General features: G+C 40.4%; 1 protein-coding gene across 1 annotated transcript in view; it reads left to right on the top strand.

Moving 5' to 3' along the window:
- Window positions 1-25,563, top strand: part of neo1a (neogenin 1a) — a gene marked incomplete at its 5' end in the record, with an annotated part of 101,244 nt that overhangs the window by 51,558 nt on the left and 24,123 nt on the right. The window contains 9 exons of the mRNA XM_008299405.1: window positions 4,467-4,635; window positions 6,940-7,094; window positions 9,772-9,920; window positions 13,389-13,527; window positions 14,256-14,305; window positions 17,978-18,122; window positions 21,707-21,817; window positions 21,907-22,101; window positions 24,432-24,527. Of these exons, the coding sequence (XP_008297627.1) occupies window positions 4,467-4,635; window positions 6,940-7,094; window positions 9,772-9,920; window positions 13,389-13,527; window positions 14,256-14,305; window positions 17,978-18,122; window positions 21,707-21,817; window positions 21,907-22,101; window positions 24,432-24,527 (1,209 nt within the window). The remainder of the gene's footprint in view (window positions 1-4,466; window positions 4,636-6,939; window positions 7,095-9,771; window positions 9,921-13,388; window positions 13,528-14,255; window positions 14,306-17,977; window positions 18,123-21,706; window positions 21,818-21,906; window positions 22,102-24,431; window positions 24,528-25,563) is intronic.

The raw sequence follows: 25,563 nt of genomic DNA, 5'->3' as shown, positions 1-25,563 counted from the left end.
CTGACAAGGTGTATGAAGATGGAAACTGCTTGTAATGATTTTATTGCGATGCTGGTCACCTCTTTCTCTGACCTCCCTCTGATCTCAGGGTTATTTTTACTGAAGCCTGGTGCTCCATATTATATTTGCAGCAGAGATAAGAGACATCGCGCCTCGTATCTCGCTTCCTTTGTTCTGAGGGCTGATGGACAAATTTACTCAAAGAATTATGACACTGAGCAAAGTGCAAAGGCAGAGCGACCTGTTTCCGGTGTCGTTTTCTAACAAATCGCCCCTGACCTCTAAAAACCTTCATCTTTTCGGCAGCACTGGAGCTTTATCTGCTTTTTTTTTTCCCCTCTCAGCTCTGGAATATTCCTATGCTGCGATATAGTGTGTCTGCAAAAACAAAGCCAGCGATAAGGTTGAGTTTTCTTTATAAATACGTCTGGACATACACGTCTGAGTCCCTTCATTGTGCCTCATTTTTCTGTCTGAATCAACAAGCGGTGGCTCGACTCCACATGATGCAAAACTGACATAATATGGAACAAATTTTGCACAGACGGGATCCTGTCCTACTTTGTGGTTTAGAAGTAATTGGAGAAAAGGAAATCTGAAATTTAGAAGAAAAGGTAAAGCCTTCTGTATGTTAGACTAATGGTGATATGTCGTGTTTTGTGTGCAGCTTGAGGTTGTTCTTACTTAAGTTTTCTGCTTTCCAACCTTTCTGTACCCTTTAATACTTTCTAACTAAAGATTTGGCACAATTTACATGTATGCTAAATTTCTAAAATGTTAATTTCATTATTTAACATCAAGAATTCAAAATTGTTCCACAGACTCATAGAGTCTTTGCCTGTAGCTCCTTTATGTAGCCTGAATGTTAGAGCGGAAATAGTGATTTCCTGCAGATTTTATCTTCATCTTTTATCGTTCATCTGGATTGTGCTGATGCCGATCAGACTAATGAATATGTTGAAACACATCGACAACAATTCATTCAATCAGTTCTGTCAGTTTGTCTAGTTTTCTGAAGCCTTGCACAGACTACAATAGTAGGTGAGAGTAAGGGGGAGAAATTTCACTGGTGTTGTTCTGTCTAATCTCAGACATGCACAAACTTCAAGATCTGTAAATAATGGCACATCACACACTGCAGGATATGAATCACCTGAGGCCTGGACTATTAAGCAAGTTCAACATATCCAGGATATCTTTCTGTTATCTGGTTAAATTAAACTTAACTTTAAGCTGCATACCAGCTTAATAAGTCAATCCAGTGGTTCTGAATCCAGCTATGAGCGTGTTCACATTAAAGGGGCAGGTTTGGCTCTAGATGACCAAACATGGACAAGTTTAGGGCTCCATGTTTCGCACAAGATAAACAATATGAGGATTTTACAACTAAAGCTGCTGCAGCCAAAACCAGGAGGGAAAGCTGGTTTAAAAAAAACTACAGACTGTGTGAACCAGAGTTAATAGACTTATTAATATCACGGCTTCATGTAAGACACAATCTGAGTCACATTTAAATCATGTTTAAGTTTTTGGTTACAGGTTTTTTTGTACAACATTCGGTTAAATTATGCAACACGTGATTATATAATGAGATTACAGATGTAGCCCCTTCCTGCTGCTCACAAAAACGACAAATTATTTAGAGAAAATTATAAAAACGGAAACTGTTTTCGTGGAGGTCGGAAAAAGAGGAAACATTCAGTAATCTCACATTCAGTGGCTTATTCGTAGAGGGTCTAAGACAGCTTTAGTGTTTTTCTTTCACCTGCTTGGTTCTGATAAACGTATCTAGGAGCAAGTGAAAAGCCACCATAAAAACATTTAAACCGATAAGTCAGCTTGCTGTTAATCTTACAAAGTCAAGATGTACACGGCCTTCGTGCTTCATCGATCTCAGTTCTAGGATTATATTGATATTATCGATGTACAAAGACCTGTGACTGAAACTGCAGCTCTAAAACCTCCTCTCAAAGACTGTTGGAGATAGAGCAATGATGTGTTATAAGCACCTCTAGAGCAGCTTTAATCTGAAGTTAACTTCACTTTGCAGAGCTCTGATCTCACGAGGAAACAGATGTAAACAAAATGGAGATTGTGGTGCAGCAAGTTGCTATAACTCCGGTAATACTTTACAGTGAGAAAATATAAAAGCATTAGGTTGAACAAGAGAACTTGGGGTGAGAACCAGTTTAATATCTGTAGCTAACATTAGCTGGGATGTTAGCATTGTGTAGCAAATCCAGACTTTAACTTGTAGATATCAATGTTTGATGTTCTTGGGGCCTTGATGAGTCTGAGAGCAGTTCAGGAGGTTTCAAACTCGATCTGTAAACTCACATTACTAAATAATCTGTACCCAACATCAGTCCAGACAAAATCCCAGATCAGATTTATCCTCTGACTGTCAGAAGATGTTTAAATCAGCCTAAACTGCTGTATTCTGACCCCGGCAGTAGAGACCCAGTTTAAACAAGCCAAACGGGCTAATGTTTATATTCTATTGATGAATTTTCTTTGGTATATACTCATATATGACAGTATTTGATGTAAATTCTCACTACACGGAGCCCACTGTGTTTTTGATCTCCTCTGTGTTCGTGCTTTGGTAATCCAGGAAGTGCCTCCTCATCATCAAACAGGCTCCGAGCTTTTGTTTACCTCCTGAACCTGCTTCTAGTTAGGTTGGGCTTCCTCCTGCTGTGTATGTGTGTCTTTGTGTGTGTGTGTGTGTGCATTGCCTTATAAATGAGGATAATTATTCAGCATCTGGTAATTTACACTGCAGTCAGAAAGTATTAGAATGATAATGTGTTTTTCATCGTCGTTGGCTCTTTTCCAGCCAACTGGATTTGAAATGAAACGCTGGCTGCGAGGCTTAATGCTCACCTCCGGCTTTAGCATTTGGTGAAGACTCCAAAGACAAGCCAGGAGAATAATCTGGACTGTTCTCGTCACTCACCTGAACAAAATCTGACTTTGCAGGCCAAACCGAAGGTGAGATGTGCAAAAAAAAGTGGAACTCTGGAGTACAAACCCTGCACAGCCTCTACAAACTTTATTTCATCTTTGCGTCCAAGTGTCGAAACAGGTGCTGCCGCATGCAAACAACTTGAAACGGAGCTGCAGTTTTACCTCAATCGCTGTTTTATTTGACTTCCAAGGTGCCAATACAACAAAAAAATGTGCTGAGCTTCACTCGGTGTACAAACACACCGACCACATGAAGCCACGCCGCCCTAAATGTGCTGCCGAAGCTCCAACTTCATGGTTCTGCGTGCATCGAAATGTGTTTATGTACAGAAAGTGCGTGGACGGTGAAAACAGAAAATCTTTTATATAATCACAGAAGTCGGTGAACTTTGAGACTTTGAGATATATCAAATCCTGAAAGCCAAATTAGCAGTTAGCCCACACGCTATGACAGACAAATATGCCAGCGGCTGCTTTCCATTTCATCACTATTTCCCCATTAATAACACACAGTTTGAACACCGCACTCGCCGTGCTCCTTTTTCTGCGTCTCAGCTTTGCCCTGCAGTCAGTTTCCCTGACCTGAAAACAAATGGAAATGTCATACAGACTGACATTCTTTCCGTATGGTTTTGTTTCGCCCACTTGCCAAGCAAATGGAAAGCAGATCTTGCTAAGTGTGACCGCAGATTGTTCCTCCAAAAAAGAAAAAAGAAAAAAAAAACACCAAATGAAATCACAAACATTTCTGTGGCCGGGCTGTGGAATGTGACGGCAAAAAGCGTTTAAACAACATCATCCAACGCGTTAGTGGGGAGAATATAGACCTTAGAATCATTTCTCGGGGGTGTTTGGTTCGTCTCGAGTTGTTTTACTGTCTGAAATAAAAAACTAGATTGTGTTTTGTGTGTGTGTGTGTGTTTAAGCGACCACAAGGTGACTTTGTCCCTTAAACCAAGCCTGCCTCTGTTTTTGCTGTTGAATGCTGGTCCAGTTTTTAGTGGTTAAAATGCAAAACCAATCATTTTTTAACCCCAAATGATTGGCGGTGGATGAAATGTCTGACGCTCTGTTTCTGCTCCCACTCCCCCCCGACATTAGACAGCTGTGTGTAGATCTGCATGTGTAGTCCCCCTTTGTATCGTGCTTTTATTTGTCAGCTTCGTGAGTGTAGTAGAAGTGTTTTATTTCTGTGGTTCCTTGTCACACCGAGAGTCTTTTTTTGTTATGTTGTTGTTATTTTGTTTTTTCTTCTTTTTTTTGTTTCCCTTTCCTTTCTTTCGTTCCACTGTCATTTCCATTTCAACTCCTGTTCCTTTTCGGACACCTCCCTCCCCCTGCGCGATATTTCCTCCCCTCCCATCCCTTCCTCCCATCCCTCCCCACTTCCTCCTCCTCCTCCTCCTCCTCCTCCTCCTCCCAACCCAAAGACGTAGCCCTGCCCTCCTTCCCTCCCCCCTCACTGACTCCTAACACTACTGACCATGTAACGCCAGGCTCCGGAGGTGTAGCCGGCCCAGCAGGTCCCACCCCCTCCGCCCCCAGAGACGTCGTGGCTTCGCTGGTCTCCACCCGCTTCATCAAGCTCACCTGGCGACAACCGGCCGAACCGCACGGAGACGAGTTGACCTACTCTGTCTTCTACAGCCAGGAGGGTACCAGCAGGTAAAAGATACGATAGAATAAGATACAACATGCTATGATACAATAAGATAAAAAAGATAACATAAGTTATGATAAAATAAGATACAATAAATAAGATAAGGTACGACATGCTACAATACAATAAGATACCATAAGATGAGATACAATTCGAGAAAATAAGATGATGTATGTTAAGATACAATAAAACAGGATATGACAAGATTAAATATTATAAGATGTGATATGATGAGATAAGATTCGATAAAATAGGTTACGAAAGATAACATAAGTTACGATAAAATAAGATACAATACAATAAAATAAGAAACGATAAGATCCGATAAAATAAGATATGATAAAATAGGATAAGAAATGATAAAATAAGATAAGATACTATAACATAATATATAATAAAAGAAGATAAGATACGATATAATAGGATAAGATACATTACAATAAAAAAAAGATACAATAAGATGCGATAAAATAAGGTACGATAAATAAGATAGGATACAATAAAAAAGGATACGATAAGTAAGATAAGATACAAGAAAATACGATAAACAAGAAGATAAGACACAAAAAAATAAGATAAGATATGATAAATAAAATAAGCTATAACAATATAAAATGAGATACAATAAAAAGATAAGATATGATTCAACAAAATAAGATAACATTTATTGATCCATCACTGGTGATATTTACATGTTACATAATGACTTTACATCTGGATGTGTACATATACGACATAATGACTTTACATCTGGATGTGTACATATATGACATAATGAGTTTACATCTGGATGTGTACAGGTATGACTTGATGGGTAAAAACATATGAAGCCTCAGCATTACGTCCTAACACACACATTCTTGCTGGGTACTAATACACATGTATTTCTCAGGCCAGAATATCTCATTAAAAGCACTTATCGTAACATTAAGTGTTAATTAATTTTTTTTTTTAAACTTCCCCTCCTCAGAGGATTACCTTTTAGTGTAAACAAAAAAAATCAGTTCAAAAGCTAGACTTTTATTTTTCCAAGGAGCCCTGTGATAAATTCCTCGCAGCTTCATGCGTTAAGGATTTACTGTATTCAACTGAGGAGGAAATTTAAGACGCTGAGAGGATTTTCCACAAACCCTCCTTTTCATGTTTTCACTGTAAAAGTAGCTTTAAGCAATTTGAAGAATCGTCCTGACACAGTGGTGCTTTGACTGGAAGCAGGGATGCAACTGCAAATATTATCGTATCGCATCAGCAAAAACTAACGTGTGTAGTAATATTAAATGAACACGGTCGATACTTGGTCTGAAACCACCTCTCCTGGTCCAGATGGAGACAAATGAGCCAATATGCCCATGACTAGTCAATTAATTGATTGACTGGTAGGTTTATCGACTAGAAAATTAGTCATTTGAGGCATTGATCAGGTAAAAATGGCAAACATTTACAGGTTCCAGCTCTGCAAATGTGAGGTTTTGCTGGTTTTCTGTTTGAAATCACTGAGTTTCTGGGTTTTTACAAGTTGGATGGACCAAACACGAAATTTAAAGATGTTAACCTGAACATTTTTTTCAGTAATGAAAGTAATGTAGCTCACACTCATGCACAGGTGTCTCTTTAAACGGCCTTCAAAAGTCCGGACATGTAGGTATAATTTAACTTTCTGCCATTTCAAGGGTTCAATATAGACCCCCCTCTAGTCGATATCAAGTTTTTCAACTGTTAGCACATCCATGTAGTGTTTTTATATTCTGGAAGACACATCATGAGCAAAATAAGCAGAATTAAACCACAAAAACAGTCAGAATCAGACTTCCAGGGTTTTATATGTAACAAACCTAATGAGCCAATCCTGTTAACTCACTGGGTTGGGCTTTTTGTGTCATTATTCTTCTTCATCATCAGTTTCTGGTTCAAACATGTATGGCAGAATGGCTCCAACATTACAATTTTACATTAAACAGAATCGTTTGCAGTGTTTAGGCAGAGTTACAGGTGAGCTGGTGTGCTCGAGCTGCCACTAGCGTAGAGAGATGTGCGTATTCTAGAGAAAGCAACAGTGTAAAGAGTTCCATTTAAGCCATTTCAATCCAGGAAGGGATTATTTTCATGGAAATAAGCCTCTAAATATGAAGCTTTGATACACAGAGATGAGTTTTTATGTGTTTAGTCAACAAGCAGCGAGGGACTTTAGGTAACCAACAATTAAAGCACTCAAAACATTCATTTCATTTGATTCTTACAAGCCTTTTTGGCAAATAGAACACAGTGAAATCGTTAAATGTTCTGCACTTGTCTCTGTGCGTCCACACCAGGGAGCGAGTGGTGAACACCAGCCGTCCAGGCGAGATGCAGGTCACCATCCAGAACCTGATGCCAGACACCAAATATCGCTTCAGGGTCGTGGCCCACAACAGCAACGGGCCGGGCGAGAGCTCCGCAGCGCTCAAAGTGGCCACCCAGGCTGAAGGTAACGCACGCACACAAGCGCTCATTTATGTGTGCTCAGTAAACAGGGAGCATAAACATAAAGGCGAAACTCCAGCCGGCTTGTTGGAAACACGCTCGCGCTGGCACACTGAGGCAAACAGGATGCACTCTAAAGCAGCACACAAATAAACATTCATGCAAACAAATATTCCCTCACGTACGGCATACGCTCGCTTCAAACAGAGGCACCCCGTCGCCCCTCCGCGCACACAGGGAGGCTGTTTGGTGATGTGCATTAAGGGAGACCACCCAACAGCACACCAGAGGAACGTTTTCTTCTTCTTATAAGCCACTTCTTGTTTACTCCCCAACATTTACTATAAGCCCTCAGTGTGCTTTGCTTTAAACCGTGCCAGCCGAGTAAAAGCGAGCGAGGAATGTCTGAAATTAGTATTCCAGATTCCAGCGCCGGCCCGCACAGAGGTGCTACAGAAGAAGCTCATTAGCATGTTTTGACTGGAGGACACATAAGAGGGGACAAAGTGGCTCTCCTTCCCTTTGTGTTTGGGTTTTTTTGTAAGCCTCCGAATCACTCGGCTTCATATTCGAAAGTGCTGTGAAGGGGATTTCCCTGTGAGACGGTGGACATCCCTCTCTTCCTGCTGCTCAGTCACTGTCGCTTTGTAGGTCAGCCGCTGTTTTTTTTTTCCTCTACCTGTGTCCTTGGTTGGAGGGCGGACAGATCAACACACAAAGAAAAAGCACACACACGTTACACCTTAATGTCTGCCAGCAGGAGCCCAGCCACCCACAGGGGGGGAAAGCGGCGAGGGCGGCCTGTACCTGTGCAGTCCATCTCTGTCGTCGTGTGTGCACCTTTAGTGTAGGAGCATGCTACGGGTTGGAGCTTAAACTGTTGACCTGCATCCGAGTGCCAGGCGTGTGCACACAGCGCTGCCCTGCATCCTCAGAGACTGGCTTAATGCACCTGTACCTGCACACACACCTCTGACGTCGGCTGACAAATGGGAGCTTATTTCGTCTGTCAGGGACACCTGCAGCTAAAGCTTACAAGATGTATATGGTGCAGACGTTTATCTGTGTCAGACAACTGGCAATGTCACCGTCCATAAAATTAGAGCATTCTGTATGTAGCGCGCTCGCAGATTATTACTTTAAATGTTGGTGCCGTCTGTCACAGGTCGCATACGAAATTAAATATTTAGTTTGAGGCTGGTGTCAGCTCTGATTTTTAGAGGTTTTCACTGTTATTTCACATGAAGAGTGTAGAAACAGCAGCTCTGTTTATCCAAAAGTCTCCCAATCTCATGGAGTAGAAAGCGATCAGACATGTTTGCAGTATGTTTATGGTCTCATTTGTTAAGTTTTGTCAGCTTTCACATCTTATTTAACCCTCTAAACCCCAAAACTCGCTGCTGGGTGTTAAAGGCAAAACAAAATGCCAGAATTGCTTCATTTATCAGAGACAGAAACTGGAAAAACAGAATCAATTGTCAGATTTTTAACTCTCCGACACTCATCTGCAATATCCTGCTACGTCACAAACCACCAAAACTAAGCTTGATATTTCATTTAGTTGTCCTATATGTGTCATTTAAACATTTGCCAAAAAATAAACTGCTCTCACTAATTAGATTGTGTATAAGAGCAAAAATTCTGCAGTCATCCACGCAACCATGAAGCCGTTGGTAACTCGGCTGCAACCAACAGTCTTAGGACAAAGATTGAGGGACATTTCAGCTGAACTGCAGGCTGTGTTTGCACAGACTAGTTAGGAGACAAGAACAGAAACAAATAAATATGTAGCTAAAAACCTCCTGTAAAAAACTGATAACAAAAATACCATTCTCAGTGCAACCAAGATACCAAAACTAACTCAGTCAACAAAAATTTAGGGAGTATTCGGCTGAACTGTAGGCAGGAAAGAGCGTATAGAAACAAAATAGAGAAACTAAGAGGAAAATGCATGACTTGAAAACAGTATAGAAAGTAGCAAGTTGTCGGAAGATATATTCAGCACAGTGAAGCATCATTCTATAGCCGATGTGCAGAGTAGTGTGAAAAAAACAAGTTTGTAAAAATGTAGACAGTTCAGTAAGTATAGTATGTGGAACAGTTTTTTGTTATTATCACTTTTTTTCTCCTGCACAGTAGACATGTTTGAGTTCCCTCTCCTTCTAGTCATGGTTGTTCTGTTTCCACTGAGGTGCAGGACTTTATATTGCAGTGAAAAATGATCCCACAGTGAGTAAAAATGTAACAGCAGCAAAAAATGAAAAAAGAACCACCCAGGAACTGCAATGGATTCAGAGGGTTAAGGTTAATCTTCAGTACAAAATGAACACAGTATAACAACACAGCGTAAAGCCAATAAACCGACAATAAATGCACTCAGTCTCGACTGACCAGGTGCAGTACAAAGAACTGGCTGCGACACACAAGCTGGAGGCAAACGCTGCACATTGATGCTTTTGTTGAGGCGCACCTTCAGTGGGTTTGTCATGGGAATAGCAAGAAAACCAACATGGCCGGCAGCCCAGTCTGGAGGGGACGGTCCAGTATCAACAGAGCCGCCTGGTGGTCACGGCTCCACTCACTGCTAAACTGAGCTCCAGATGCAACGAAATGTGTGAAAGTGGAGAAGCTTCAACATGACTCAACAAAATTGTCGAACTTATGTTGTATTTTTTCTCCAGTCCAAGTGCCCGGCCCGGCTCCCAACCTGCAGGCAGTGTCCAACTCACCGACCGCCGTTTCTCTGAGCTGGGACAAACCGCTCACTGGCAACGGAGAAATCCTCACCTACAAACTGTACTACACGGACAAAAGCGTCGGCAACGAACAGGTAGGATGGAGTCTGCTGAACTGTGAACACTCATGCCTTTAGATACGATACAGAAGGCTTCCAGGTATGTAACGAATGAAACGGGGCGTTTTCCTTTGACAGTCTGCATCTTTAGTTGCAAAGTGCTTCATAAAGAGCAACAGATTTATGAACTAAATAATAATAAAAAAAAAAAACTTGACGTAAATACACGTTAAGCTGGATGGTGCTGAAAACAAATGGTTAAGAGCATTTTAAATATTTTTTTGTTCTGTAGGGAGTTTTTTTTTTTTTTTTTTTTCTTTTGTTTTTCTTTTTCGTGGTGCATTTGTTCATCAGGATTGCGGGAACGCGTGTGAGTTTTGGGGCGGTGGTATAGCTCTCCTGGTTTTGCTGGTGTGTCATGTTTAGGGCTGCTTTTTTTTTTTTTCGTTCATGGGTTCGGATTGCGGTCATTGCTTTTTTCCACATGTCCTTCTCTCCTACTTTTTTGTCTTTCTTTCACTTTTCTCTGGGTGGAGTTGCAACTTCCTAGTTAAAAGAAATATGAGTGATTTTTTTGTGTTTTACGTAATAAAAATCATTTGCCGTCCCTACGTGTTACGGTTTTTGGTGTTGCTTACAGTTAGTTCATTGACTTTGATGCATTTTTAGTTCTGTTGTGCATGGAAATGGAGTTTTTTTTTCCATCATGTGCATTTTTAGTGTTGCATTTGTTCATACGGACCTGGCGATCACACATTCTTGTTTTAGAGTTTTTTCTTGTATGTTTTATTTCCCGTTATGTAAATTTGACTCTGCTTTTCTTTTTTTGCTTCTTTAATAGTTGTCGGTTGATTCAATTAATTCATTAAAAAAATAAACAAAAAAGAAAAAATTGAAGTAAATACACATTAACTTGGATAGAATTGAAAACTAATAGTTAGGAGAAATATAAAACATTTTCAGGTATTTAAAGAAAGAAAAAGCAATTTCCCCCACAAAGTGCAACAGATTTAAAAGCTAATTAAAAAATAAAATAAAAAACTTGGAGTGAATACATTAACTTGGATGAAAATCAAATCAAACTGTCCAGAGAAATGGAGTTAACAAATAAATCAGGGGAAATCTTAAAATACCAAAAGTTAAGACGGACACAGCCATCAAACATTCTTGTTTACAGTATTTTCTTGTATATTTTAACTCACCTAAAATAAATTAAACTCTGCTTGAAAGCTTGAACAAATGAAATAATTGTCAGAAAATTCAAGTTTTTTTTTTTAACTGGAGTGTTTATTGAACCTTCTGACTACTTAAAAAATTAAATATCAATTTGCATATATGAGTTTTAATTTGTATCATTTTTGCTACATCTGGCACTTTTGGTGCATGAATTAGGATCTATGGTGGATTATCGGTGCACTACAAGCATCTGATTGTGTACATCAAGTTTTTCATGACAAAAAAACACCACACTGATGATGTCGAGGTCTCAAAAACTCACATGTCAAATGTGATACACTTGGCGTTACAGGGTGAAGCAGAAACATGCAGCTCGTGATGTTGTCTCACTTCACCACAAGTGCTGCATGTAGCTGACGCCTGATTTTGCAGGCCTCATTAGACAGAACGAATATGACGGCACACTTTCTAATGTAAATTGTGATTAGGTAAGGGATTCCTAATCATTTGCCAAGACTTTTTGTGATGCTTCTCTCTTCTTTTTTTTGGGCCACATTCTTGATTAATCGTCTCACAAAAACATTGTGCCAAAAGAAAGCAGATATGATCCAGTCAGTTCTCCTCAGCAGGACTAATTCTGTCGCAGGAGTGGAATCTAGCTGCTTAGATATTGAGTCAACCCCAGCAGTAGAAGTGTGCGAGCCAGTGAGGCATTAAAAAGCCTTTAATATGATAATGGATGAAACGTCAGCCGCTGCACTGAGTAATGATGCCTCAGCTCCCCGGAGAACAGAGCCAGAGATGAGGTGAAAAAGGCAGGAGATGAAGAAAAGGAGTGAAAAGAAAGAAAGAATAAAAAAATAAGAAAAAACTAGAGGTTGGTGGTTAACGAGAGAGATGAAGTTGGAAAGACGCAGCGCTGAAATATGAAAGGGCAGGAGGAAGTCGGGGGCAACGTGTGATGCGTCGTCGGGGGGCGATGTGGTCACCTGACCCGGGTTCAGAGGTTGTGATTGGACCGCTGTGGAAGATTTGATTTCCTCAAAGTCTCCTCCTTTTTTTTTTCCTCTCTCTCTCTTTTTGCTCAAAATGTCATGAGCAAAGAGTTGAATGCAAATAAGCTTGAAGTAATTGGGTGTGTGCCAGCGTGCCCAATTTGTAAACCAAAAAGTCATAATCACACACGACATGATTTGTGTCTCGGCGGAAGATGACATTTTTACGCCAAATTACAAACAGAAATGTTAGTGTGATGGAATGATGAAAGCAGGCGTCACGTTTTGTCGCTCATAGCCGTTGGAAACGTCTCATTTACTGCGTAGTTGTGCCAGAATTAAACTTTAATGCTAAAATTACACTTTAAGCAGCATTTATCAACGTGCTGTCAGTGGTGAAGTACTGTAAACGTCTTCTTCTGCAGGTAATCATTGCAAAAAGAAAATATTTACTTTTTTTCCATCAATTTTTATCTTGACTTTGTGAATCATCTGAACTCCAGACAGTTTCTGGCTCAGGGCTCACATTTTTACTCACTGTGGGCTCATTCTTTACTGTAATATCAAGTCCTGTACCTCTATGGAAACAGAACAGCCACGGCTAGAAGTGGGCAGAACCCAAATATATTTTTTGTGCAATGTAGCCAAATTATAATGCCATAAATCATTAAAAAGAAAAAAAAAAAAGAAGAAGATAAAAACAGAAGCGAAGTTAAACGTATTTGACTATTTTTTATTTGTTTTATTTATTTTGTTGTATTTCTTAATTTAATTAAATAATTAACAATAAAACTTGAATCAAAATGTACCCACAGGTGTTAACAATACTGAAAAAAAGTGGTGACGCTACACACTATAGATATTTAACTATTTATAAGTTTTATTTGCTTCCATCCTTGGTTTGTGTAAACACTGCCTGCAGTTCAACCCAGCTCACCGGAAAAAGTTGAGTGAATTTTTGTCATGTGACTGTTGATCTCAGCCGAGACAACAATGACGTCTCTTCTGCACCGAGGAGCACAGAATTTTTTGTTTTTTAAATAATCTTGATCATGCAAGCAGTTTATTTTTGACAAATTTCTAAATGAGACATGTAGAATCTTTTTCCCTTAAAGCTTAGATTTGGTTCTATTTTGACAGCCATGGAATGTATAGTTCAAGAAATGCTGAAAAGTTGAAAATCCATCAGTTGTTTCTGTTTTTACAGTTTCTGGTTCTGATAAATGATCAACATCATGCTTTCTCAAACAGATATTTTAATGCACGAGTTGTATTTTCAGGGCTGTTTTAGATTTTAAGAGCTTGTCTGACCCTTTACGTCTCTCTCTGTCAGGACGTCGACATTGACGGTCAGTCCTACACCATGACGGGGCTGAAGAAGAACACCGAGTACAGTTTCCGTGTGGTGGCCAACAACAAACACGGTCCAGGAGTTTCTACTGAGGACGTCACCGTTCGCACGCTGTCTGATGGTCAGTTTTTCAATTTTACCAAAACTCCTTTTCAGAACTAAACACATGTTTCATTTCAACTAACTGTGTGTAATATGTTAGGAATGAATATTGGAAACGTACATCCAGCATGGCCACATTGTTAGTCACAATCTTAATTACTGCTGTCAATTAAGCCAAACGTGACTTTATGTTTTAGTGCGTAACAGAAATCACTGACATCTGGATTCAAAAAGTGTTTCAAATTAGTAGACAGAAAGTGTTAGAGGAAAAATAAGAAGCAAGTGTAATCAAGGGATTATAAGCCATAAATAGTGAGAGAAATACATCCAGTGTGCAGAAATGTGTAACTTAATCGCCTGAGACTGTGCAAAGTTACACAGTATGTAATGTAAAAAAAAATACTTGAAATGTGCCAAAGGATAAAAATAATCCTGTTTAAAAGATGTCTGTTAATGTCATGTGAAGAGTCAATGTCTGATTCTTGTCACTATTTGTTCACTCAATCATTTGGTCCATTAAATGTTCCACCAATGTTCCATAGCTCACTACAGAATGATATCAGTTTAAAACCTAAAATTCTCTGTTTATTGTGACATAAGGCACAAAGAAAAACTGCAAATATGTTGAATTTAGAAGCTGAAATAAAAGAATGTTTGACATTTCTAGCTGGAAAAGTTTCCATTGATCGAAACTAAAGGTTTTAGTTTTACCGTAACTTAGATTTCTGTCTGTTTTTGTCTTCGCAGTACCGAGCGCTCCGCCTCAGAACCTGACCCTGGAGGTCCAGAACTCAAAGGTGAGTTTGTTGACTGAACAGGATGCTGCAGTTCAGAGACTGTTTGGGATTCTTCTGTTGCTTTACAAACAGTGTTTCCTTAATATTCGCATTTTGAAGTATTCGTGTTAGAAAAAGTTGATAAAAGCAGCTAAAAATGTTTTAAAAACTCACCAAATATTGCAAAAAAGTTTTGACGTTTTGGAAGAAGCTGAGAGTTAATCCTCTTTACTGGAGATGGAAACACCTTTTTTGAATAGCGAACATTTAACTCTGATACATTTAGCACTGATATTTTGTTGTTTTTGTCTCCGGACAGCATAAAACATGTTCAAAACCAGTTTACATGTAAGAGTAATTCCATCTTTCCCAACTGATAACAATTCCTGAAGACTTCTGTGGATTTTTCTCTTGTAAATATACTTGACTGTTATATAAAAACACAGACACTGAAGACTAAAAAGCTCTGACATTTGTTGCACAAGCTTCCTCGAATGCAGAACTGCTGCACACAACAACAATAAAAGCACCTAAACTAGCCGTAGCTGGAGCGTTTGGTGTGTGCAGTTGCTTCACCAGATCCACACAGAAACAGTTAAACAGATACGTAGCCTGCAGGCCGGAGCGCCGCTGCTGCTCGCTGTGATTAGCTGCGTCAGAAGCCTGAAGCCTCAGCTGGTTAAGAGGGTGTGTGAACCCTCATCGATCTCCTCATCGGCAGGAGACTCGCCTGTCAGAAGGTTTTATCCTCAATATCACTCCATCTGTACAGAACCTGGCATAGACGTCTGCAGCTCAAATCTAAATGGAGAAGAGAAAAATATTAGCCTGGGACTTAAATGCGCTCTCAGGTAGGAGTCAGCTTCAGGTCAGAAGAACTGCAGATGCTGGAAATCAGCTTGAATCTGCTTCAAAAAGGGAAATTTTTTTGTAGATGTCAAGTTACGTGCAAGTGTGTTTCAACATGTGCTCTGTTTCACATTAAAACACTCATTTAAAATTGAAACAGGATCACTTTTCAGCCAGATTATCACAAACACACTGTCTACTCTCTACATATGTTTTGGCCTTTAACCCTCCGAACCTCATTCGGTTTCTGGTTTTTGCTCCTGTTACGTTTTTACTCACCGTGGGCTCATTTTTTACTGCAATATGAAGTCCTGCACCTCTATGGAAACGGCACAAACATGAGTGGAAGTAGAGAGAACTAACAAGTATCCACTGTGGAGTATGAAACAGTTAGAATGCCTTAAGTGGTTAAAAAACAACCAAAAAAGTGGAATTTCTTTAAATATTTATTTTACAAAAACTTAAAAAACCTGGAATCAACACATAAAACATCTTTCTAAGTGCCCAGAGGTTTTACCAACACTCTGAAAAAACTCTCCATACTATAAATATTTTACATTTTAAATTTTTGTTCTATCTAAACACTGCCTGCAGTTCAGCCGAGCTCATTATGAGGCTGCTGCTTACTGGTGAGTCATTCATTGGATTCACAGATTTGCAGAATTTTGTTGTTATATTTTTTAGCAAAAATGTTAATTACTTAAGCAGAATTCTTCTGATATCAATGAAATATCGCGATTTTAAACTCAGATTTGGTTGCTTCTCCCAACGAAACAGAGAGTTACATGCGATTAGTCATGAAGTTGAAAATCTGATGGTTCTTTCTGTTTGTACAGTTTCTTGCTCTGATAAATGGAGTTATTTCGGCAACAAAAACAACAAACCTAACAGCAGCTTTTGGGGTTCGGAGGGTTAATTTTTCGCTGTGTTTTAACACTTGTTCTGTTTACTTTTTAAAAATATACTAAAAATTCTGGACAGATCACGTCTCAATCAAAGTATCTCAATTATCACGGATACTTTTTGACCTTCAAGTTGTCCAACCAGTGCTTTAAAAGATTCTCCGCCGTCCTGCTGGTTAACATGTTCAGAGGTGACAGAATAAATTCATTTATTGTGTGAAAGTGGCCTCCCCTTTATCTAGATTGGATTTCTCTTTGGATCAGAGATAGCTGAATGAAATTTCTTACAGCGCGGGCAACAACTCCTGGTGTCTCTTTAAGTTTCATTGTTAAATCCGATTTATTCGTTAAACATACTTGCGTGACACCTGTGATTAGATAAGGCCGCCGCCGTGGCTGCTGGCTTCACAACAAACTCCTGATTAAAACGGCAAACGTGTCTCGACTGCCTATCGCTGCAGCCATTTGATCTTCAAACACAGAGCTGTAGGCCTATTTATTGTATATTTCCACCCGGCGATGGATTAAATTTTACAGAAGATGTTTCTCACTTATGACATGTGAGACAGCAAATGCAAAGGAAAAAAAAAAAAAGAAGAAGCAAAGCTGAAGATAGGAGAAACCTCAGGGTGCGTGCATTGACTACAGAAACGGCGGCCGGCACTTATAGCTCTTTGCTGGTCGATGCAGAGCCCAAGTGAGGGGAAAAAACTGACAGACAATCCTATCGCACACTCCCAGCTTGAGTAAGAGCCGGCCACCCATGCTGAGGGATACTCAGCCGAGATTTGTGGAGAGGAGAAAAAAAAAACTCTCATGCTAATTTTAAGAGTAAAATGAAAGAGGCCTCGCTCTGTGGAAATCAGGAATTGTCTTCTGAATGGATAGTGTACATGCAGCTGTCCCCCCCAGCACTCAGACCGACCGAATTAAAACCAACATCTGGCGTCCTTTATTCCTCAACACTATTGAAATTATTCTTCTAATTTCTCTCTTTGTTGTCATTGTGTTTAGTTCTGAATGTAAACAGTCATTAAGGCAATAATTCCGGTACAAATATAAAGATACAAAGCATTTATGCAATTAGCTGTTCAATACACTCCGCCGAATGGAACTGAGGGGGGTGGAGAAAAAAAAAAGTAATTAACATTCATTTCATATTCCGTCTCCTCTTCGAGTCTTGTCGAGCAGAACCTCACATCTTTTACCTGCAAGGCAATCTGACAATCATGTTTTTGTGATCTCACTTCGCCCCTTTTCCTTTTGGCATCTGCCTCCCCACCTTCCCCTGTGATTCTACAGAAGTCAATTAAATGGGGTTTTTTTCATGATTAGGAGGAGAAAAGCAACAGACATAACGAGTCGGTGTGCCGATAGTGTAAGAAAAAAAATGAAAATAATTGAACACACAGATTTAATTTGTGCAGTCTCCCCGGACTCGGCTGGGGAGGAGCACGCTTGTGGCCTGTACATGTTTTCGGGGCTTTTGTGCGTCGGTGTGACGGCGGGGAAGCGTTAATTAACTCTTCTCCCACGCTGAGCCGCCTCCCACTGACCTCCTGCCACGCATACATCCCACCACGGCGCAGCTAAAGTCCTGCGTTCATCTCATCTCCGCAGGCTTCACTTGACCACACACACACACACACACACACACACATCTCTATCATCAGGGCGCCTCCTTCTATTATTCATGTTTATTTCCACCTATTGCGTCAATTTGGGCTCGGAAGGGAGTTTGTTTTTGCGAGGCGGAGTTTCTGGCGGGCTGAGTGGTGAACCTGCAGAGCTACGTTAACACTCGGGCCTCTGCCAAGGTGTGTGACAAGGTGCGATGCTACCCGCTAAACCGTGAGGTCACCTTTACAGCTGCAGGCCCAAGAACAGACGGTTCTTCAGGTGCCAAACAAGACTTTTTATGTCGTCTTTCTCTCCCCCTCAGAGCATCATGCTTCGGTGGCAGCCTCCACCCCTGAGCGGCCAGAACGGGGAGATCACCGGCTACAAGATCCGATACCGGAAAGGATCCAGGAGGAGTGAGACGGCTGATACCATCGGAGGCACCCAGCTTTACAAGCTCATCGATGGTAAAGAAAAAAAACAACAACTCTGCAGCTGGTTTGACTGTAATAATAAGACTTTTCAATGATCTCCTGCAAGTTTGCATGAAGGTGGTGCATTTGTTCATGGATGTGTGTAGGTCAAATCTAATAATCAGGTCGAGATCCAGCTGAGAAATTACCATAATTAATCTTAGAATTTCAAATCTATCTCCAATCAGCACCTCAAATTTCTCCTTTCCTGCTTACATTTGGTTTTATCTGTGGGTAGTCTTCTACTGTCTGCAATAGTCTGCGGATTTGTTCTGTTTTATGTTTTCTAAAGTCAATTAGAAATTTTGGAAAGATGACTTTTCAACCAAATTATCCCATTTAACACGGATACCTTTTTGACCTTTAAGTTGTCAGATCAGTGCTTAAAAAGATAACATGCCTCCCTGGCAACAGAGAGTCCATCCTGCAGGTTGACATGTTCAGAGGTGACAGAAGAAATTCATTTACTTGATTGAAAGTAGTCTGTCCTTTATCTAATACGTATATGTAGCTGAACAATTCAGATCGATTAATGAAGTCTAAATCCATCTGAGAAATTATTGTACTATCATTTCAAATCTATCTCCAGTCATCATCTCAGATTTCTCTTTTCCTGCTTATATTTGGTTTTATCTGTGGAGAAACTTCCACTCTCTGTGATAAACTCTAGAAATGAGTCCCCTCACCCAGTACTGGCTGGAAACAGGCCTCCCACACCTCTGTGTGAGTACACGCTGGTTTGATGGATGGATTTTCAAACCTGATTCCTCCTAAACAGAACAGAAAAACACTTTAATTATATACAGCCCACAGCTACGAAAAGAAATGTTGTCACTGCGTGGACAAATGCAGAAAGACAAGCAACAGAGAAGAGACGTGGAGAGAAAGAGAGCGTTTTAATTCTTGCCCATTATATAAGCGTAATGAAGCGCTGAACAGGGAAACATATGCACTTTTCAGATATGGGATACGTTACATGAAATCTAATTTATTTCTAAACCAAAGTGCTGCACGTGTTCACAGATCGACAGCAAGAGAAATATGTGCAGACAGACAATATAAACATATAATAGAGAATAAATCTTGTAAAATCAATTAGCAAACAGAGTAAAATAGTATAGAGTACTCAATCAATAGCAACTTGTAAGATCAAGTTCTAAAATACACATAAATCTGAACTATTAAGACCATCAAGAGCAGCCAAAAGCCATGGAAAGCATGTACATCTTGAGGTTTTTCTTGAAATTATTACCACAAACTGCTTCATCTGTCTGATAAAGCGACGTCATTCTATCGTTCAGACATACAGTCGACCACTTTTAACCTTCCTTTCATTCAGACATGGCCAGGAAGGTGGTGGTGATGGGGATATTTGTTTATTGATGGATTATAATGCACAAATACACACAGGACAAAGTCGACATCCACCAGCTACAGCTGATAAACCGTGACTCTGTGTGTGACTGAAGAGAAGTTCACAGTGTGACTTGATCCTGACAAATATGAACAACTACGATGAGGATACTGCTGTTGTTTTGTGTGTATGAATGCTCGCTGCATAAAAATCCTGCCTTTGGAGACGCTCGTATGGATCCAGATGTTCAGTAAACTGCTACAATGTTTCCTTCAAACAGCTCAAATTGCATCGTCTGCGTACTACTAACGCAGTTCAGACTTTTGTAACGTTCAAAGTGAAATGTTCGTACGACAACTGTCATCGTGACTGTTACAGAGAAGTGAGCCTCATTCAGACACAGAGCCGACATGTTCGGATGCTGTCAGATTAACAAGAGACCGTAGTCGTGATGAGTCGAAACTGCTGCTTACATTGTACTAGAGGAGGGTGTGTCTGGATGTAGAAGATGGATACGTCCATAAAAACACTGACATCACTGTGACTGATTTGAGCTCTTGACTCAAACAGACAGTTTGTTACCCGCAGTATTGTATTCAAGTCAATTAGGGCTAAGCAATTAATCAAAATATTATTGAAATTGCAATTAAAGTGCAACATCCGAGACACGGGAGCTGCAGTCGGTTGATAAAATGTGTCACAACAAACCATCATAAGTGAAGCGTTGTGGTGCTGCACAGATGCAAACACAAGTTATATCATCCAGAACATGTTCGGTGCAAATTGCAGCAAAAAATTACAATAATTTTTAGGGGTTTTTTTAGGGTTTTAAAATGACTATTCCCACTAAAATCATGACTCGTTTGAAGTATCTAGTAAAATAATGTCTTTCTTTGCTTGTTGTCTCAGCTGTAAAGTCAATAGATGGTCTCCAACTCTTCTTTTACACACATAGATTCTGATGCGCTTGTTGATCCTAATTTAAAAAATGATGGATCCACAGAGAACTCTTGTTTTTTGTTCTTGGAGAACATAAGGATTTTTGTTCTCCTTTTGATGCTTCAGATCAGTGCTGCGTTAAAACTTTCATGCTATCAGACTCCATCTTATCTCTGCTGGATGCATCTCAGATACTGTCAGCCGTGTCTGACACGCTGCAATATTTAAAATCTTGATCTTGAGACTCGAGACGTGACTGAGTTGTTGTTTGAAATCAGTCTGTTTATCGGATTTTCTGTCTAAACGCTTCAGAAAAACGGAGCTGCGCGCCTTACTGTACGCCGACGTTGCCCACCGCCGCCACCAGAATATGCAGAGTATCACCAGAGAGACAGAGCAATGGTGATTATTATTAGATGTCTCAGCAACTTTCAAGTGGCCCGGCCTCACGCTGCGCGCTGCATCAAAGAGAATATACACTTAAAAGTTGATTTTGGGGAACATTCTAGGGGGTGAAACAGAGGGGTGTTTGTTGGTTCAAAAGCGTTTAGAAGGAGATGTTGTAGCCTCGCAGGCACGGATGGTTAGGCAGTCTTCAGAAGATACCCCCCAAGGGCGGCCCAGAATAGTGGCTACGCGGAGAAAAAGACGACCGAAATTTGCATGTAGCGTGCAAATGGGACAATGTGACGATGATGAAAAATTTTACAGCAAATTAATACAGCAACGCATCATTTGTCAGCAGGCGTTCCCCCTCTTCTCTGAATACCAAAGCCGGCACCCAGCGGTGATACAGCTCTTTCTGAAGGAGCTTTAAAATATGAATGAATCTGGACTCCAACATTTTTTTTTATTTATTTTTTTTAAGCCCCCTTAATGTTTTACTCTAACTCTTCCAAATGGCAAATGTTTTTCTACCCACCAGAGTTTATTATGCACAGGTGAAAAGTAAATCTCAATCACTAGAGTGGAGAAGAAAGTTAACTGCGCCTCAGCAACATTCACTTGATCCTTCCCTCGACAGGCGTATGGATTTTCTCCTTAAACTGTGCTGAGAAGTATCGGGCATCTGTTTAAAATATTTGTGCTTTCAAAATATTTACTGCCACCAGAAAGTCCAATTGACCGGCTGAGTGGAGAGCGCCGGTAAATTGTAAGATAAAATCAGGCCGGAGAAAGTGGGAGAAGTTTTAATGAAGGAGTTTTTTTTTGTTTTTTTACTGCAGCTTAGAGTTCAGTTCAGCCTCGGCTCTGTTTAAATGCTCTGCTCGTGTTTGCTGTGCAGCTCTGGAGCGAGGAACCGAGTACTCCTTCCGGGTGTCGGCCATGACGGTGAACGGCACCGGACCGGCCACCGAGTGGATCACAGTGGAAACGTTTGAGAGTGACCTGGACGGTAAGACACACCTGAGTCAACTAAATCTTGCCACTGAGTAGTTTTGTCACCAGATTTTTAATAGGTTTTCCCCCCGTTTCCCTCCCCAGAATCCCGCGTGCCGGACCAGCCCAGCTCTCTGCACGTCCGGCCGCTGGTCAACAGCATCGTGGTGAGCTGGACGCCGCCTGAGAACCAGGACATCGTGGTCCGAGGTTACTCCATCGGCTACGGCATCGGCAGCCCCCACGCTCAGACCATCAAGGTGGACTACAAGCAGCGCTACTACACCATCGAGAACCTCAGTAAGACCATTCTGCACCGGTTCCTTCTGTTTGGTCTGCTCCAAGTTTACTCACGTGTTGATTGTGTGTGTTTTTGTTGGCCACAAAAATACTTTAGATCTGTCAAATACTGCTGATCAGATATTGATATGAGATGTGGGACTCTTGTGTTTTTGTCCTACAGTGAATGTTACCATTTTAAAATACATATTTGTGTCAACACCTCTGAAGCAGCTTTGAGGAGGATTTTCACTGATGTCACATTTTAATTCACTGTGGGTTCATTTTTCACTGCAGCATGAAGTCCTGCACCTCTATGGAAACAGCACAACCATTACTAGAAGTAGAGAGAACTCAGAGATGTCTTCTGTGCACAGTTATAGAGTTATAATGCCATAAATGATGAAAAAAAAAAGGAAAGTTGAATTCATCTGATGATTTGTTTAACTAACACTGGGGAAAATGGTGACTCTACACAATGTGCATATTTTACTGCGTACATGTTGTTTCTGTTCTTGTCTTCATTAGTGGCTTCACAGTAAAGGAAAGGAGTGCAGGGTTATTTGTTTTTTTTTTTTTACAGAATCTGGTTCGAGTGAACAGATTATTTTTGACAGATTTTTAAACAAGACGTCAAATGTTTTCTGAATTTGGAGCAATATTATGATTTCAAGTTAGATTTGGTGAAGTTTTAAAAAAAACATGGAATCAACATGAACAGCATTTTTTCCAAGTGCTCCAATGTGTTACCAATACTGGGGAAAATGCTGCCTCTGTATAGTTATTCATTTTTAATTTCCGTACTCGTCCCCTCTCTGCTTTCTAAACACAACCTGCAAGTTAACCAAATTTTTGTCCCTCATGGCTTCACAGTTGCAATCAGGAACACAGACTCTTTAATTTTTTACAGAATTAAGTTGGAGCAAACAGTTTATTATCAGTGATTTTGATGACATTTTCTGACAGAACATCAGCCATGAGTAGTTCAAGAACCGTCGGAAGGTTGAAAATCCTACAATTCTTTCTGTTTCTACAGTTTCTGGCTCTAAAAACTGTGGCCATTTTTGTTTTGTTTTTTTAAAGATGCACAGTTTTGGGGTTCAGAGGGTTAAACAAGATCTTCAGATTTCACAGATGAGAACATAAACTTTCATGTCTGATTACTTTCTATCATTTGAGGAGACCCTGAATGAACAGAGCTGCTGCTTCTACACTCTACATGTGATGAAAATGCAAAAACCCTTAATATCAGAGCTGACGCCAACCTCAGACTAAAAATGTTAATTTCACAGGCAGCGTGTGAAGGACAGCGCTAACATAGCAAAGTGTGTTTTGCTGCTCTAATCATGTAAGACAGTGACAGTGCTAGTTGTCTGTGCGCGGATACATGTCTCGACTGTATATTTCATGTGAGCTTTAGCTGCAGGTGATCCTGACAGACGAAATAAGCTCCTATTTGTAGCGGATGTCAGAGGTTTGTTTGTCGAGTCTTTTTACAGTCAACAAGCCTTTTAAACCCACTGGCAGGTTTTAGTGTTCAGACGGTAAAAATCTCACTGTGATGTATCTGATTTGACACTTTATACACTAAGTTTAAAACACACGAGCACAGACATGCGAAGACTGTGAAGCAATTCATCTGTACCCCACAGTGAGTATTTAGAAAATTAATGAGATCTCCTCCGCCGCAGCCTGAGCCGGTAATTACACAGATTGGCCTAATGGGGACACAATAATTAAAGGTCATAATATTTGAATAAAACAAACCGGTTTTGGTGATGTTAGCACTTCTTGTCATTAAACCAAAGGAAACATCGGCATTAACTTTCATCTCATTAAAATGTTCTTTTCTCGAACGTTAATTTCGCTCGAGTGCCTTTTTTCATCCCCTTAACCTCTAAGAAACTAATTCAGAGGTAATTTCGAGATTGTTTCTTAATAAAACTCGAGATAGTAAGAGGTATTTTTTGCTCCTTCTTCGTCACTTACGCTGAATAATCTCTGCTCTTATTAATGGCATAATTGATGGACCTGCTGCGGTAATCAAAGCAGGAACCAGGAAGGGGGTCTAGAAGTGGGTTGCGAGTTTCAAAATAATCACAGGAAATGCAGAGATTTAAACATTCAGAGGAGGGAACTGTTGCAGAAATATCTCTATAGGCATAATTGAAGCCTTCATTACAATCACAGTGAGAGGAGAGATTGTATTCAAATACTCTCTCTGCTAATATCGCAATTATGAGTTGAGAGTCTCGAGAGTTTTGGCTTGATTAGATGGCTGCATCAATTCATCTCTTCTCTCCTCTCATGTCCCCCTCTGCTTTTTATCTTCATCTCTCTCTCTCGCTCAGACCCGAGTTCGCACTATGTGATCACGCTGAAGGCCTTCAACAACGTGGGCGAAGGGATTCCTGTGTATGAGAGCGCCATCACCAGGCCGCAGTCGGGTACGAAACACACATCCATGCATAGATCTGTTGTTTTCTTCCATTGAAATATAGTGAATTGCTTATGGTTCGATGCTCTACAAAGTAAGAATTCAATACGAGCTGCATTTCTGTCCTAATCACGGCGTCTGCACATGATCGGACACATTACAAGGGCTTCTCCTCACACTGTATGGTCACTCACCCGAAAGAAAGACTCGGAGTGACATTTATCTTTGCTCTCTCTCTCACCTGACATCATTATCACACAGAATGTGTCTGGACTCTAAATTACAAAGGAGACGATGGGCCATCGGGGTGACTCGCTGCTCTAATTAGCTCTCCTTCTCTTCATGGCCCCCAGTATACTCGAGTCTCTCTTTTTTAATCAAATGATCAAACCCTCCATTTTCGCCCCAAGATTACTGGTCCTGATTATTAGAATACAGGAGCGTCTCAGATGTCGGAGCAGATTTTCTGACAGGAGAATATGTCCAGGAAGCTTATTTGAGGATGTTTTAATGCCAAACGTGCTGACTGATGGTTTGAGGTAATGAAGTAGAGGCTGCTGCTGTTAGTGTGTCCACCGGAGAGGCAACTTTATGGGATTCAAATAGGGGCAGGCTGATTATCATGACCAATATTTGGCTTTTTTCCGATTATCAGTACCAGTGTTTTTAATGACGGACTATTGATAAATTAAATGCACTACTTCAGGTCACATGCAGCTCCTCTCTCTGTCTGTCATCACTTTGTGGTCTCAGAAATGTCTCTCAAGCAGAACACAAGGCGTTGCCACAAACCAGTGGCTACGTTAGAAGGCAGCAACAAATTGACCTGAAACAGAGTCTGGAAAACAATAATTAACAATGATTTAAGATCTGGACCTTAGCATAGACTGTATAAAAGATGGACGTAGCAACCGGCTCCGAAAAATGAAGCCAATCCGGAAGTGTCAAAAACCTGCAATATCACTACATCTGCTAGTCCTGGCTCCAAAAAGCCCTGGCTCCCATAGAAATGAATTGGAAAAGAAGTGATCACAGATCACTAAATA

The sequence above is a fragment of the Stegastes partitus genome, unplaced genomic scaffold (genome assembly GCF_000690725.1).
Source record: "Stegastes partitus isolate 25-593 unplaced genomic scaffold, Stegastes_partitus-1.0.2 Scaffold1412, whole genome shotgun sequence".
Classification (NCBI taxonomy): Eukaryota; Metazoa; Chordata; class Actinopteri; family Pomacentridae; genus Stegastes; species Stegastes partitus.
This window is presented reverse-complemented; position numbering and strand designations above follow the sequence as displayed.